The following is an 18,304-nucleotide window of genomic DNA, read 5'->3' on the forward strand; positions in this document are numbered from 1 at the left end:
TTTGAAAGAAGTGCTCTGAGATTTTACAGTTTACAAATCTACCTATCACAATATATTCAAACTACCGTACAAAAATCTAGAGCGGGGAATCTTCTCTTATGTAAACCTTTCTGAGAAAGCATGCCAGCTATCAAAGCACAGCTCTTCAGCATTGTCTGATTGCCCCACTTAGCAGAACCACATTTATGTTCTCATGTTCTTGCTTACTGTGTTCCTGTATCTGGAGTTGTGAAGACAGCCAGTGTCTCCAGTGCTGTTGTAGACTCACTACTCATTTTAACAATCATGGAGCTTTTAGGGAAGGTTTAAAGTGTCTAGTGCATGTGGAGGCAGCAGCAATGTTCCTTGCCATCTTTTTTTTTTTTTTTTTTTTTTTTTCAAAATTAAAGCTTGGTGGGATTTAGAGGTGGCTGCCTCTCAAATTAAGAAGCTGTGGATTATGTACCTAGTGATGTCTCTCTTCTGTACAGAATGAATATTTCCAGATCTCTCTTAGCTGCAAGTGTTGGGGCAGCCAGAAGCTGGCTGCCTCTGATGGCAGTGCCCTGTGTAGGGCTCTGCCTTCCCAGCACGTGTGGCTCTGCTCTGTGCCTGGCAAAATCTGCCTGCCTGTTAGTTCAGACATCAGTGCCACATGTTGCTCTCTCCTGCCAAAACAGCAGACATGTAGCCTAACTAGAAGGCAGGCAAAGGGTGTGCAGTTGCTTCAACTGGGCATTTGATGTGTGGTCAGATACCCAGTGAATGTAGTAAAACACAATTATATAGCAGCTAGAAAACCACCTCCTGAAACTTCTAAAGGATTTTAACTCTTGAATAGACCTTAGAATAGTCCTTGAAGTCTGAAGTACCACATGCTACTTCCATTTCTGTCTTTAAAAATCTTTAAAAATAGAATCATAAAAGCCAGATAATTGATAATTTTAGCCCTTGCCTTAATAATAACTAATATTGGTTCAGGCAGCTCTTCACTTGTTCCTGACATGTGCTTGGTAAATAGCAGTATTCAGATACAAATGTGACTTTCCACACTGGTTTTTTGCTTTAAAATGAGGATTAATATTACAGCTAGTACTTCCATGACTATGTATTACAGAGGTTTTCAGCTCCATCTAACGTGATCAAATTATTTTCCTTGGTATCTCAAAGCTATGCATTTTAGGTATCTGTATGAGTTTGATATTACGTTCACAGCATTGGCGATGAGCTTATTTGGCTTCTTTAGAGTGGAAATATTTTGTAAATAATAATGTAATTTCTTATGTTCACCATATTCTTTCTTTCAAGACTGGTAGACAGAGATAGAATGACTAGTCCAAAAATGAAATTGTTGTGCTTTACCACCTTATTGAACTGAAAGTGTTTTAAACATCTTTTTTGAAACCATGCAAAATATAAACATGTTGAACATCTGTGTCTTGAACCATAAACATGAAAAATACTTTCTTGTCTCTTGCAAGAATACTATTATGGATAATGCTTTTGGCTGATGTTTTTAAAGCAAAGGTCTTGTTGTTGTGTTCCAGATAAATGCAAAGCATAATGTTACTGTTTCAGGAGTGCAGGGAATTCATACTTGATTTGTGTTGTGGATGTCACTTGCTATTATTGTTACTGGCACTGAGAATAAAACGTTCATTGAGAACGATAATCCTCACACGAAAGGATGTAGAAACATGTAATTGACAATCAGGAGGTTAAAAGAGACTTGACAAGATTTCAAGAGATTAAAAAAGTTAATCTGTCAAGGAACACCTCTGTTCCAAAGGCTTGTATTCTAATTAAGATTTATCGCAAGCTTTTTGGCAACAGTCCTGTCCCCCTTGTACTTTTGCCCAGTAGAGAAAACTGAAACTCAGTAATTCTGGCAATATAAGAGGTGTAGTAATAATCTGCAAGATGTCATGATGATGTCATTACCCATAAGTCCCACACATAATATTGTGAAGCAGTATAATGTTTTTTCAAAATATGAATGCTGCTTTCAGGAAAAATGAAGTCTCTTGCAAGCAAGTTTTGTAGAAATGTGTGTCCTTCTACACTCCTCCTGTAGTCTTCTGACAGACTCCCAAATATTAGCAATTTTTCAAACTAATTATATATTCAGTTAAAATGTACTGTTTTATATAAAGAGCAAGCTTAGAGTTAAGGAGTGCTCTTTGTATTTTGTCAGTCCAGGTAAACATGTAGTGTATTTTAGTAGTAGGCAAAGGTGTGTAATACTTCACATGAATGCCTGTGTTTAAGAGGTTTTGCAAAGCAGATATTTGCTTGGGTGATTACTTGAGTTGTTGTAGACATAGGATTAATCTTCTCTTCTTTGCTGGTAGTTTCAATTACTCATGCCTGTAAAGAAATAAGCCAGCTCTTAGACATGTGCTGTCTGCTGTGATGTTTGAATTGTAATACATGTATTAAAGCTGGTTGTTTTGTGTATATATTGCATCTTCTCTGTAAACTGCAATCTTTTCTTGTTGTTTTTTTTTTTTTTTTTTCTGTGAAGAGAGCTGCTTGTTTTCTTTTTTAATGCTTAAAAACAATGCATGCTGTTAAAAATGTCTGGCTTATATGAAATTCTGGTAAACCTCTCCATACACAAGCACTGTAGAACAAAAAGGTCGAGTACATGTGTCCAACCTTGCTGTAAGCAATACCATTTGATATTACATTTATGGCTGAGATCACAAGAACACATGGGTTTTATATGGATGTAATTACCCCACTGCAGGGATTAATTATGGATGAAAGTTAGATGTCCTCTGAAGTTAGACAGGAAATTGATACCATTTCAGACAACTCCATTCACAAAAAAATAACCAAGCCCATTGTCCCTTAGGAATTGTCACCTATAGCAGCATTTGTAGTTTTATAATCCAGGAAAAAGAAATGTGCTACAACTGTTTAGATGATGTGGACATTTGCATTTCAAAAGCTTATTTTTCCTCAATAATAAAACTGATAAAACCAAATCAGAATGGTTTTGACAATATTTGATAAAATAGAGTCACACAAATGCATCTCTTTTACTAGTTCTATAGAAGCAGTAATGTGGGGAGAGTTAGATATATAAATTAATATCATCTGGAAAATTAACTAGTTCTAGAAACTTTTAAGTATAGAAATAGGTATGTTTGCTGTGGGATTTTTAATTTAAAGATACTTCTAAGTTACCCTTATTATGGTACCAGAAGAGTAGTATTTTTATTTCAATAATAATTCATTGAAAACTAAAACAATATCCAGCTGCATAGAGTTAACCTACCACTAACCACAGAGGTGTAACATTGTAACTGAGTACAATAAATTTATCTTCACTTGTGGAAGTTCCAAGCTTATCTGTTGTTTTACCTTCTCTTTCATTTTTGAAATGCCAAGTCTCATACCCCTTTTTATTGAGCCATTTTTGCTGGAAAATGGGTCCTCATTTGAGTCACTCCAAACCTTTTCACACTACTAAGGAAAAGTTATTTATGTTTTCAAATTGTTTCCCAGGATTTTAATTATTTCTCCAGCTGCTTCTTTCCTGCTTCCTATTAGTACTCTCAAGTAGAGGTAATGAAATTGAGATATCCACGTTTAAAAAGGAGAGATACAATCCTTACTGTTATTTCACTTCAGCTGTAGCCAAAAGTAGAGAGCAATTTTAAAACACATCCTTATTACTGATCCAGTGTCTTTTCACACATTAAAAGGAGTGGTTGGTTTTCTCTATCAATTTTATAAATGACTGATACTTTAGAGCTAACACAGGCTATTAATATCACCTGTAAGATTTTACTGTGCAGTGTTGTGGCTGATGTAAATTTAAAGGGGAAAAAAAATACATGTGAAATCCATGAAGAAATCCATGTAATCCTAACTTGTTTTTTCCAAGGCTTAGATAACTGATACAAAATACAAAGGAGCTTACAAACTGACTTGCAAACAATTCTTTTTAGCTTTAGAAACAATTTTTTCTTTTAGCTTTACAGACAATTAAACATGAGTTTGTCTTTATGTCACAGTTTCCTTTAGTAAATCATATGTAGTAAGTTATTTTTTTCTGTTGATAGTGTTTTTCCTGTACCAACAGTATAACTTTGCTAGCAGGAATAGTTTCATAAAAACACATTTCACTTAAGTGGAGGAACATGGTATGTTATTCCAATGCACATGAAACACATTAATGATAATATAATAAAGGATGCCCTATCTAATAGTCAGTCCCTAGAGTGGTGGTGATGTTTCAATGACAGAATGACTTCAATCACTGAGCTGTTGTGAACCTTGTGGGTTTGAACCAAGGGTTTGCATGAGAATTTTTGCTTATGCAGACAGCTGATGGCTTACAAGTTTACATTGGAGGTGTTGAGGTAAGGTAGAGTTTCATAAAAAGGCCCCCTGGAGGGTAAACTCAGCATGTCCATTCTGTTTTTTAGTATGGATTCAATTGGAAATTCTGTGGTCTTGCAAGTTGATCTGCATGTAGTGGTTGGCTTATGCATCTACATAATTGCACGGTACAGGTAGGTGAGTGGTAATTACCATGGAGAGGTCTAAATCACCGTGAGGAAGTTTTGTAAAGAGGCTACAGGTTATTTTCTTTAGGCCTCAATCAGGTACCTTTGATCTACAAGTGGACTGCTGTAATTGTGATATCATGAAGCCAAAAAAACAGCAAAGGATTAGAAAACCTATATATTGACTTGCACGTTCAATCAACTTGCATATGATCTCAGCAGGAAATTCAAAACAAAAGCTAATTTATGGAAAAATATGGAGTTCTAATCACAGTTTAGCTCCGTGGGGTTCCAAATAACATACTACAATCTCTACATGCAGATGCTTTCATCTTACATTTCAGATTTGGTGGCATTCCAAAAGTTCTTATCAAGCCTTATTATCATCTTTTATTAAAGCTTATTACATTTATCCTTATTGCATGTTTGCTGTAATATTCTGTCAGTCTTAATATGGAATAAAAAAATGCTTTGATCTTTTTTAGCCAGTCATGAGATGAAAATATGCAACACAAGTGTTTCACTATATAGTATAAACTCCCAGCTCAGTGTGTCCTTTGAACATTGCATTAATTGGCCCCTCTTTCTTTTTCCTTTGGTTCATAAATCTTTTCATCAGACTGCACTTCTCTGTGCCATCAACATGCAAATAGGCTATGCATGATCATACAGTGCCACTTAATTATATCCCTCAAGAGATTTGTGGTGGTTCTGTTGGGTTTGGGTTTGGGGTGATTGGTTTCTTTGTAAAAAATAAGGCTTTTGAACTATAAAAATGGTTGGATCACTTCATCAACACTCTCACCTACGAAATGTGTTTCCAAATAATTTTGAGACATTGCATTGTCATTGCTCTTCTTAACTGTGTGGGGGTGTGATCTAAAGGACAAAGCAAGACTTCTGTTGGAGTTGTGGAAAAAAAACTGAAATAGATAAAAAAACCATGAGTGTCAGCTTTTTTCTAGAAAACAACCTTAAGGAATAAAAGGAGAGAGTTATAGAATGAGAAGCAATAAAATAAAGAAATCCCTGAAGGAATACAGAAAAATTATTAGCCTGTAGTCTTAACCTGATCTTGACATATGTAAATAAGGGAAATTTTCTTCTCCTCCACAATATTTAAAATCATTGATAATTACTTTATTAGATAGAAACCCAAAATTTACAGAATGTTTTTCCTGCCTGTGTGTGAACAAAATAACCATTGCCTCAAAAGAGTCCACAATTCAATATGCACTTAATGTGCACTTCCCCATCATTTCTGTACTTGGAGTGATTTTTCACCATCTTTTTTAGACTGTATGATATTAGCTGGGGAAAAAGAAAAAAAAAATTTAAAAAAATTAAAAAAAAAAGAAAAAAAAAGTTATGCTGAGGAAAAAGCCCGAGATAATACTAAGATTATTTAGGTATAGTGGAGGCTATTACAAAATGGAGTAGGTTTGCTGTTCACCAGAATAAATGGGCAAATCCGAAACAAGACATAATTTACATCTTGTTTAAATGACAGACTACTGAAAAGTTATCTTTATTTCTGTTTTAAGATATCTGGATTCTCCCTTAAGCTTTGAATGTGCCTTGTATAATGCAGTTGACAGAATCAGACCATTGTTACATAAAAGTCCCTGGCTTGACAACCGAAATGAGACATCTAGCAATACAAGTTTTCAGAGGAATAAATGTTACATCTTGGGGTGAATATCATAAAAATATTTACACCAAGACTAGCACACATCTTCCTTAACAGCTCAAATGCAACAATTCTTTAAAGTGCCATGTAATCATCTTTGATTAGCAGTCAAAGAAAGTAAGTTTATCTACAGTAGACAGCTGATATACCTTTCTTGCTATATTTTTTCTAGGCAAATTTTTTTATATTTTGCAAATTCATTGTTAAAAGGTTCCAAGGGAAGATGAGGAATAGACTAGACAGGTTGGATTTTTTTTGCGGATGAGACAGTAAAATCAATGGACCCATTCAGCTGTTCAGTAGAAAAGGGAAAAATACCAGTTTTTCAGTTACTATATTGATCTTGATAGGTATTACTAAGTTTTTCATATAGTGCTATACTAAAATGTTTTACATTCAGGGTATGTGTTCAGCAACTCTTCTATGGTGCTGCTGGTGACTAATCTTTTGAAGGTGCTCAAAAGCATGTACTTTAAAGTTATTTTAAATTTAGAAATAACAAGGGTTTTATTGAATTAAGAAAAACAGTAATAAATAAAGAACTTGTCTTTGTAACTTTTAATTCAGTTTATTTAAGATTTTAATTAACTATTTTTAATTCACTATTTGATCTGCAGCAACATCCAAGGTATCCTGTTATCTTTGAAAAAAGCAAATGAATGCAAATCACTGACAGTTCATTTGCACATCTTCTGGTCCACTTCAGGTCCTTCAGAATAAAATAGGTTTAGATTCTAATTATGGCTGCAAGAAAAATATATGGATGATAATTTTGAAAACCACTTCAGTGTTCAAATATTTCATTTTAAAATGTATTGCCAACAGGGAGATGAACAAGAAGATAATCCTTCAACAGGATTGAGCAATAATTGCAATTTGCTTAGTTTAAATTATAATCTTTTTTGCATTGCTTTAAATGTAGATTATGTTCACTTTTCCTTATGTTCAAGTGTGCATAAAGATTTTTCAATTAATTCTAAGGGAGCAATTTTTTAAATCATGGTTTGAAAATATCAGCACCCAGAAATATGTAGCAGTGGCAGTCCTGGAACATGAGTTCAATAACTTGGCAAGGAGCTCATCTTCAAGCACAGCTTCACGTATAATGAGACTTGATTACCATACCTTGTAAAGCACATGGGAGAAGGAAAGGAGGGTTGCAAGTATTGTTCAGCTCCTCTTGCCAACTTCCCCTGGGTGTTGAGTTCTTTATGTTCATACAACATATGCCATAGGCCTTGTCTCCAGAGGTTTTGGGGAGATGCTTGCTCCTTAGAGGCAGCCAGTGGTTTTTTCTTTCTACTGGCTAGTGTTAATTTTTTAATCTGCTGCTACCTGTGAATTCTTGCTCTCCTGAAATGCCCTGTGTCAACTTTAGAATTGTTTTCTGCAAACAAGTTGTCATAATCAGAACGGAAGGTCTTGAGTTGCTGGCACTTCTGACTGGTACTTCAGAGGATTACCTCTTGCATTTCTGTAGGACTGCTTCTGTGAATAAAGCCTCTGCTTGTATGTGCATGGTTTTGTTTGTGCATCCTTATGATCTGCATCTGTGATTCTTTTGCCTACACAGCTCACTGGGTGTTTGCTATGCCCTTTGTATTTCATGTGAGCATATTTGTCACTTTCAGTACTTTAGAAAAAAGTTGTGGCTGATCCTGGTGAGTTATGATAGAGACAACCTTGAATTTTACCAGAACAATAAATAAGTTTCTCTGGCTTTTACTGTATATTGCTACCCTTTTCTACATAGAAGAAAAAAAAAAAAATCTGATAGTCATAAACCCCAGCATTGTGTGTATATCCACATCTGATCTGAAGTTTGTTTTCTCTTCAAAGCTGGATACTGGATCATGCTAATAGCCATTTCCTTTGTGAACTAACTGTCCTATCCTAATAGCACTCAAGTGTATGAGAAGAGGGAAAAAATTCAGACAAATCCAGTTCTTGTTAAATGGTAAAACAGCTACCTGAATTGGTTTTCTATTACGATTCTTTTTTATGTCTCTCTTAATTTGGCAGAAGAGATATTTGAGATATTGAGCAAGGCAGCAAATGCAGCAGGTATGCAGTCAAATGCAGCAGGTAGTTGTCAGCCCTAGTTTTAGTTCTGCCACTTAGTTACATAAATTATCCATCTTTCACAACATACTAATAAAGGCCTGATTTCTTTTTGGATGCAAGAAAGTCTTGGAGAAGGTTTTGAAGTGATAATAAAGTGTATTTCCTCAAGAACAAGTTCCTTGCAAAGGTAATACGTAAAACACCAAATTACTAGCTTGAGAAAGGAGCATGCATAACAAATGGGCAACTTCTTCTTTGAGATTATTGCAAAATGTTTTACACAGTGTAAACTAGTGATGGTTTTTTTCCAAATGTTTTCTTACTTGCTATTTTAATTATTGAGTGGACATGGATGGCTTTGTACACTGATTACAAACCAAAATAACTAGACTTCATTTACACAGCGATCACAAGATCAGCCAAGCTTGAAAAATCAGTTCTAAGATGGTTTAGAAAACAGTTCAGTGAACTGTGTGGTGACAGATGGCAAGATTACCCAATTGTCTGCAACAAATGATAGCATTTTTATGTTAGTGTTAAGGCTACTGTTGGTACAAATGCAATCCTTTAATTTGAGCTCTGAATTTTTTAATATCGCAGTCCATTTGGAAGGGGGAGGGGGAAGGAGGAAGGCAAGAGCCCCACTATTAATTTGGTTACTGCTTTTATGTTTGGGATTTGTTCTGGTGAATTTAGCCATATTCACCAGCACCACACACACACGCACAGACATTGGTACTATGTTCATGGCAAGAGCAGCCCAGATCTGAGAGGGCTTTCTCATCTCTGATGCCTCTTCTTTCCACTCCGTTAGAGGGAATGCACTCCTCACCATTTAGACTAGCACCACACTCTAAAGACTGACCATGCAGATAATTTGTTCAGTAGCAGTACAAATGCTGCCTTAAACAACTCAGTCCAAAGGTAAATGCTAGCATGGCTTCAGCAAATAAAGAACTCTTGGTAGCTAGAGACTACTTTGCAGAATATATGTAGGGACTGAAACAGTAGAATAGGTAGAAGATCCTAGAATCCTAGGTTAAAGATGGTAGGGTTTTTCATAAGACAAATTTAAATTAAGCTAAAATTAATTAAAATTAGGTTTAAATTTTTTGTATTTGCATTAAAAAATGTAACTACTTAATCATAGGTTAAAAAGTTAAAGATGGAAAAGTCCTTAAAAACCATCAAGTTGAACCATCAACCTGGCACCACTACAATATTCACCATTAAACCATGTTCTGAAGAGTCGTATCCACAGGTTTTTTTAGCACTTCCAGGGATGGTGATTTCCTTAATTTCCTGGGCAATCTGTTCCGATATTTTACAATCCTTGCCATGAAAACATTTTTTCTTATTACCTAATCTAAACCTCCCCTGATATAATATGAGGCCATTTCTTCTTGGCCTGTTACTTGTTACATGGGAAAAGAGATTGACCCTCACCTTACTACAGCCTGCTTCCAGGTAGTTATGGGGATTGTGAGGTTCTCCCTGAACCTCATTTCCTCTGGGCTGAGCAACACCAGCTTCATTGGCTGCTCCTCATAAAACTTGTGGTCCAGACCCTTCCAGCTTCATTGCCCTTCCCTGGACGTGCTTCAGTACATGAATGTCTTTCCTGCAGTGAAAAGAGCATCTGATGTGTGGCCTCACCAGTGCTGAATATGCAGGGCAATCCCTGCCCTGGTCCTGCTACCACACTATTTCTAATACAGGCCAGGATGCCATGGGCTTTCTTGGCCAGCTGGGCACTGCTGAAGTGCTGTCAACCAGCACTTCAAGGTCCTTTCCTGCTGGACATTTTTCCAACTCCTCCCCCAGCCTGTAGCACTGCCTGGGATTGTTGTGACAAAAGTGCAGGACTCATTGCTTGACCTTCTTGACCCTCATACAATTGGCTTTGTCCCACTGATCCAGCCTATCCAGGTCCCTCTGCAGAGCCTTCTTACTCTTCAACAAATCAGCATTCCTGCCCAGCTTGGTGTCATCTGTGAACTTGCTGAGGGTGCACTTGATCCCCTTGTCCAGCTTGTCAGTGGAGATTTTAAACAGCATTGGCTCCAATACCGAGCTGTGGGGAATGCAACTCAAGACTGACCACCAGCTGGGTGCAATTCCATTCACCACCAGCTCTGGGCCTGCCCATCCAGTCAGTTTTTAACCCAGCAAAGAGTACACCTGGCCACACCATGGGAAGCCAGCTTCTCCAGGAGAATACTGTGGGAGAAAGTATCAAGAACTTTACTAAAGTCTCAGTAGACAACATCTACAGCCTTTCCCTCATCCACCAAGTGGGTCAGTTTGTCACAGAAGGAGACCAGGCTGGTCAGGCAGGACCTGCCTTTGGTAAACCCCTGCTGCCTGGGCCTGATCCCCTGTTTATCCTGTACACATTGCATGATGGCACTCAAGATGATCTGCTCCGTGACCTTGCCTGGCACTGAGGTCAGGCTGACAGGTCTGTAGTTCCCTGGAACCTCCTTCTGGCCCTTCCTGTAGATGTTGGCATTACATTTGCCAACTTCCACTCACCTGGGACATCCACACTTGACCAGGGCTGCTGGTAAATGATTGAAAGTGGCTAGGTGAGCTGTTCTGGCAGCTCCCTCAATACTCAGGTGAATCCCATCTGACCCCACGAACATGTATGTGTCTAAGTTCCATAGTAGGTCACTGATTCCCTTTCGGATTGTGGGCTTTGTTCTGCACCCTATCTCTTGTCTCCCAGCTCCAGGGGCTGGACACCTTGATGACAATTGGTCCTGTTATTAACAACTGAGGCAGCAAAGGCATTAAGTACCTCAGGCTTTTCCTCATCTTTTGTCACTGTTTTTCCAAGAAAGGATGGAGGGTTTTGGCCCTCCTGTTTTTTTCCAATGTGTTTGTAAAATCATTGATTGTCTTTTATAGCAATGGCCAAATTAAGGTGGGCTTTGGGCCTCCTAATTTTCTCCTCACATGGCCTCACAACACCTTAAAGGCATCGTTCTGTGCTGCTGATGCCTTTTTCCAGGGGTGATAAACTCTCCCTTTCTTCCTGAGTTCCATTCAAAGCTCTCTGTTTGTCCAGGATCATCTTCCTCCCCAGCACCTTTCAGCACATGGGGATGGCCTACTCCTGTGCTTCTAAGATTTCCTTCTTTAAAGCACTTCCAGCCTTCCTGGACTCCTTTTCCCCAGCTGTCATCATCTGGTTTTCTGCTGAAAAAGCCATCCTGTTCCACAATGGAAGCAATCATCCCAGTCTTGATACAAGTAGAAGGAGGCTTTTGTTAGGGTTTGTGGGCATGTTTGGAATGGTGACAACCCATCTTTTCTGCCGTCCCCTGAGAATTTATCTATGCTTGCAGCTGTGGATTATTTGGATTGTTGTTGTGATCCATGACCACAATCATTGCAAAATCTGCCTTTTTTCTGGTTGGAGGCATCTGGCATTCTCACACAAGTCCTTCCTGCCCTCAAAGTTATGCTAGTATTTAAAGTTATTCCTGTGTTGGTATCCCCATAGATTTGGCAGAGTCAGAACTAGTGACTCTCAGAAGGGTCTCTTGGGTTCATTGTCATTGTCTAACACTAAGTAAATTCCAAATTGATTGTGAATAAACCAGACAGGCAATATCTAATCCAAAAATCGAGAAACTTTTTTACATTAGATTTAGGACAAAAATAGGAGCAGGAAATAATGAAATGCATTTTGCTTCAAATGTGCTTTAATTTTTGCTTTATATATCAAATTCTTTGTAGAAAGAAGCAAACCTACAATTTCTCTGAACACAGTAGAAACAGAGAAGGGGTTTGGTCTCTCATATTTCCATTCTAATTCCAAAGCTGGAAGAAAGCCTGCATCCTTTTCTAGATCGAAGGAAATCAGACAAACATATACACCTCTGCAGTCTGAGATGATTGCATCGTTCTCCCTTTGGAAATTCAGAACTAGTTCATACCATTTGACTTGAGGGTCCCAGACATCCCACTGGGATACCAGTACCAGGCACAGCTAAATAGATTCATAATAGCATCAAGAATTTTTATCAGGTGCCTCAATTTCCTTATAAAACTGATAAGGATGTAAAGATTGCCTTTATATTGATGACCAGCTGAGAGAGTACAAATTTTGATTGGCAGAATAGTGCCTCAGTTTGTCTTCATCGGTCAATTTAATTTAATGTTCCTCAAGTTCATAATCTCTAAAGAAATTGTGCCTTGTAATTTGGTACTTTAGCAACAAGCCTGTTTCTGTCATGTTGTTTTCATGTTTATTGTGAAAGGGGAATTCTCTAAATTCCAAAAAACTAGCTCAGAGAGATTATGTGGTTGAATTATTTAGTGTATTAGTACACACTGTAAGTCTTGTCATTGGAATTGTCTAGCAACATTTTTGTCTGCTTAAAAAATATTCTTACATTCCCAATCTGTGGAACAGCTGCATTTATCCATCTGTTCATTTTCATTAAACATTGTGTATTGAACTTGTTTCTTGTTCATTGTCAAAGCTCAGAGAGGAATAGTATATTTGAGGGATCCAGCTAACACACCCAGTCTTTGACAGTAAACTACAGTGGGACTCACACCAGTACCAGGACAAAGAAAAGGTAGTTGTCACTTACATTGCAGTAATTGTGGTTATATTGATGAAATCAATATTGATCCCACAGTCCTTGCCTTTGAAGACTTCAAATTCCTGCTGTTTTCAATTACAAGGGAATGGCTAGAAGGTCATTTTGTAGCTTCCCCTACTGATCTCCCAGTGCATGAAGAGGCACAGGGCATGTACTTAGCACCAGATGTTAATGACGTTCTAAGCTCCCATGTTTCTAGAGTTACAAAATGAATGTCCCGTTTTTTGTTTTTTTTTTTCTCTCCAGAAGAACTAATAAAAGGGATAAGAAGACAGCAAAGTTAAGAGAGATGACTTAGATCTCTAGACTTGAAAACAAGAAATGTACTGGGCTTAGATCATAAAATATTTAGCTTTTTGCAGTCTTTCATTGCTGGCAGTGAAATGAACAAGTATAACAAGTTGTAAAGTTTGACCCTAGGGATTTCATTGAAATATATTAAAACAGATACACTTGTCAGGTGATTAATACATAAATAAGGATTTCAGCTGAGGTAGGGTCAAAATAATAGTGGCTAATTCTAGCAATGTGCCAGAGATGGTGGTGGTCAGATTTATGGTTTAACAAGAGTTGAGAGGCGTTAAAAGAAAGATGTTTTTAGGGTCAAGGAACAGTCTATACTATCAGGCTTTGACAGGCAATTTAAGGTCTGGGAAAGAAGCGTAATAGTAGAGTCAGAGACTTGGAAAAAAGAGAGTATGTCATCTGTAGTGAGGATTTCAGTTCTTTGAAGCATTCAGTAACAAGTCTTTAGTGGCATTCTGGTTTTTTGTTTTGTTCAGGGTGAGAGGGAAGGCTTTAAGGCCAGGATCTGGCAGGCAACCTCTTAATTCAGCAGTTTTTGTTGCCAGGCTAACTAAACTTCCATTGATGCCTGTTCATCTTAAGTAAGGGTTGCCATGTTCAATACAGAGAGATTTAAAGATCAGAGATTAAACCAAATGGGATGAAGAATGTTTTGTCATTTGCATAGAGGGAATGAATAAATTAGCAACGCTGACTATAGCAGTAATCTTGCTTTGGAAAGACATAAGTAGCAGAAGCAACAAAGTACAGTGTATTCTCTTCCTTATCTTTTGCACCAGTAGTTAAAATACATGATTACAGGTGTTTTTCCCAGTGTATTTTTATTCCTTAGCAGCACTGAAAGACTATTTTAGCTGCTTTGCAGGTAACTGTTGTCATGGAATGAGCAAATCTACAAACCTTACACCAAATGCAAAGTAGAATAATTATAATAAAATGAATTTTGGTGGCATTATAGAGACATTAGAAGAGAAGAAAATAATCCACAGACAGCATGAAATTGCATGAAATTATCACAGTATACCACTAAGGGTTTATTTTTCCATATTTTTGCTCTAAAACTTTGGATGCCAGGTTCATTCCTTAATCCCTGGTGATCAAGGTTCCTTAAGTTCCCCCCCCCTTACACCATGGAAGGTTGACTCTGTCTCATAATTAACTTAGATAAACTCTTTAAATCACCTTTCAAATGAATGTCGTTGTGGGGAATTAAGTAATTCAGAAATCTAACTTATGTATTACTATTATCAGAGCAAAGTGCCCCAGTGTCTCTGGCTCTGCTCATGCCTTGACCTTATTTTGTAGACTAGCACAGAGAATGGGTATGTAACAGGAGGTTGTGCAGGGTTGTTGACAGCATGAAGTGCTCATGTCGTAGGTTAGCCCTGCAACACCCACAGCACCCTCCTTCCTCTCCCCCTGCATTTTTTCTGTTCTCTTTCTGCCTAACCAGGATGGATCCATCTGCTGGGAAAATAATTTATTTTAGTAGGTCATTTAGAAGTTCACTTAAATTTGTCTCTTCAGAAGGATCAAAAATAAAAAAAGAGAGGAAAGAACATAATTACTGCCTATCCTTTTGAACATTGATTTGGGACCGGTAAAAGACTCAAAATGAGACTGGTGAGCTTTGTGTCAACTGCGTTCACTGAAAGCACTGTATCATTAAAGGACAGTGGTAGTAATTGCTTTGTGCCATAGCTGAACTATTAGTCTGCAAATGCTTGTTCATGTAATTTAATTTTTTTAATGTACGAGTTGCTATTCCACTGCAAAGCATGGAAAGTCGTTACTTGTGCAATTTCTCATTGTGGTTAAAAGCATCACATAACCTGTATTCTCTACCACCAGCAATGCATCTGTTTGGCCTCAACTGGCAGTTACAGCAGACTGAAAATGATACATTTGAGAATGGAAAAGTGAATTCTGATACTGTGCCAACACATCCTGTAACAGTTCCTGCTGGAGACAGTGGTAAGTGAAATGGGCACCATTTTTTTTTCCTTCTTTTGGAACATTTCCTTCCTTTGTGTCTTACTTACATCATCAAACAGTTTTCCTCCAAGACTCTATATTTAATGCAAGTACAGAGCATTTGTAAGTAATAGTAATTTTAAATAGAGAAACAGGAACACACAGTTTTACCTAGCTAACATGTGAAGGGGCCAATGGATCCTGAGCAATAATGCTGATCTTTCTAGGAAAGCTAGCTGTCAACCAAAATTCCTCACAGGAATTTACATGTGATATTTGATGAGGGTCATCAAATCATACTCAGAGAAGCAGAACTTCTGTTCACTCTAAATATATGTGACAATATTTTTTACTGTTGTTGTGGGGTCCTCATGACCAAGGAGCTTCATAATGACCTCACTGTGTAATATCTTGGGTTTTTCTCTACAAAGGTTGATGTTTTCTTCTCTCTTTTTCATTTTTTTTTTTAATTTCTCTCTGAAATTTAATAGGTCAGGTATAATATATACATTTGTTTTCTCAAAATCTCTAGCATATAATGTTGAGTCTGAATCATCCAACCAATATATAAAGCAAGAAAAAAAAACTTTCATAATTTTGTTGTAAGAGCTTTTAAAATACAAACCACATAAAGGGATTATTTTTTATCGACCTTTTTCCATGTTGCCCTTTAAGATTCTCAAAACATTTAAGAGCTTGTGCATTTTTGGCTAACAGAGGCTTCAAAATCAATAGGTTTTGAATGGAAAACTTGATTTAAATGGTTGATGAATGCAGTGTTTTCTTCATTACACAAAAATCCATTATCCCATTCACAAGGTACATCTGACCTCCTTACCACTGAGAAGGAGGAAGCCTCTGCCAGAAATTGACATCTTGAAAATTTTTCAAGTTATCACAGCTCCAAGTCATAGAAAAGTTATAGCTCAGTTTACTCCTTTTGTCATCTTTGTAAGCTTGTGGAACTTCTCCAGTAGATTTTCTTCTCATTTCCTTTACCTTCCTGCTTTTTTCTTGTACCTACATAGTCATTATCACTTCCTGTGTTCTTCTTACTTATTTTGAATGAAGAGAGCTACAAAGCTACTGTATAGTTTATGAATATTGATGCTGCAGTGACAGCTCATCATCCCATTGTCTTCTGCATTCAATAGCCAATATACCTTCTTTTATAAAATATATTGATGTTTCTGTAAATATTTTATAAACATTTACTGTGTTTTTTCACTTGATAATTTAAAAATTATTTTAACAAACTAAAACCTGTCATACACTGCCTCAAAAATAAAAGGAAAAAACAAGGATGTCAAATACATTTTTCTTTCCTTATGTCCCTAAATACTGTTCACCCTATTAAAATGCTGTCCTCTGCAGAATATGGTACATGGTCATTTATCAGCATACTCAATACTAAACAACAGACAGACCAGAGAGTACACATTTTAAACCACAAAAGAGAGACCAATTAGGCAGAAAGGAAAGTGTGATGACTAGATGTGAAATGTGAGGAGTGGGGCCCCTGTGCTATCATGCTGGTTACTGAAAACTGTAAGGAAGAATCAATGAAGCCTTGGTTCAGATACTTCGACAGCTGAACAACTTCCAGTACTTCCCTAATCCCCTGGTAATATCCTGATCCTCTGATTTGGATTTGACAAGTTACCCTATTAGTAAATGTGAATGAACATGACATTTCATGTTTTGATGTAAAGCTGTGTATAAGAGCTGTTGCTCTTTAGAAAATGGAAAGGAAATTATGACACTATGAAGGTTTTTCTTATCGTTGAGATACAACAGGGAACAAAGAATAAATGCCCTAACCTTAGGGTGACAAACAGCTACTGACAGTTTTGAGAGAGGTATTGGGGTGTTAAAGGGGCATGTGGCTAGAAAGTAAAACCATGATTTTTTTCAGTGAAGAACATAGGAGTCCTTAATTGTATTATCTGCTAAGTGTTGAACCCCAGAAACAGGCATTCCTGGGAAGCTGATTAATGTATTTGATAAACAGCACTTACTCGAGCTGTCTAGCTCATCTTTTCAGTAGTACAAGGCAGTTATTTTTCATCTGAAATGTAGAAATAGGGGAAGTTGCAAATCAATACAGCAAACTAGTGTTTATTGTTTAGCGATTACCAGTCATCAGTGTGTGAATTTATTCAACACAATAAGCTTAAATGTGAAGAAAGAAGTAAAAAACAAATCGTTAAATTAACTGAAATAGTGAATACAGATCAATCTTCTAGAATAACACACAAGTATTATGAAAGGTTATGTCCAAATTTAGAAAAGCATTAGACTCATCCTGAAAAGTGTTTAAAAACTGGTTTCTTCAAGATCAGATATTTCACTGTCTCTTCTCAACAGCACTCTGATCAGTGTGATAATCCTGTGAGACATTTTCAGTGACTCCAGTGCCATTGTGACACAGCTCTGATGATGATACAAGTTTCCACTCAAGGCCTCTCAGCAGTGCTTCGGTACCTGTTTAATTCAACAGCAGTCTTGATTCATCTTGGATGCATAAAAAGTGGCAAGGATCAATCCGTGACCTCACCTGGCATTTCAGATTTTAATCTAGTTTTTTTTTGCAGTCTAAATGTTTGCAAAAAGGTTGTGTCAGTTTGTACCATCAAATGGTGAATAATGTAGAATTTGAACATAAAAGACAAGGCTGAATTGTCAGTTCTTCAGAACACTTGTATGCAAAGAAGTGAGCATCACATGAACATACTAATCACATTCAGATGGATTTAGGTCAATCTTTATAATAGACTAGCTGATGAAAAAGTATGAATTGGTGAAGACACAGCAAACTCCAAGACTATAATGACAGTTGCATTTTTCTTTGTATCGCTTCACTCAAGCCTCACCTTCACATGCCAGCTGCTTAAAATCAGCATTGTTTGCTTACACAAAACCAAAAATAGGTAACCAGAGCTGTAGCATTTGTTAATATTGAATAAATGCTCTGATATTTAATGTAGAAAAGATTATATTTGTTCTTTTGACTACTTATGCTTATGTAGCTATTATTCTTAAAATCTGTATGCTGCATTTTGCTTTTTCTTTTTTTTTTTTCTTTTTAATGTGAGACTTTATTCTGAGAAACCCATGTTAAAATGCTAATGAATGAAAAGAATAGTTTA

The 18,304-nt window shown here is 37.0% G+C and overlaps 1 protein-coding gene across 1 annotated transcript in view; it reads left to right on the forward strand.

Moving 5' to 3' along the window:
• The window catches only part of TENM3 (teneurin transmembrane protein 3), a 347,891-nt gene that overhangs the window by 237,680 nt on the left and 91,907 nt on the right, over positions 1 to 18,304 (forward strand). Inside the window, exon 8 of the mRNA XM_056490446.1 lies at positions 15,033 to 15,155. Within this exon, the coding sequence (XP_056346421.1) occupies positions 15,033 to 15,155 (123 nt within the window). The remainder of the gene's footprint in view (positions 1 to 15,032; positions 15,156 to 18,304) is intronic.

This window comes from Oenanthe melanoleuca, chromosome 4, assembly GCF_029582105.1.
Source record: "Oenanthe melanoleuca isolate GR-GAL-2019-014 chromosome 4, OMel1.0, whole genome shotgun sequence".
Taxonomy (NCBI): Eukaryota; Metazoa; Chordata; class Aves; order Passeriformes; family Muscicapidae; genus Oenanthe; species Oenanthe melanoleuca.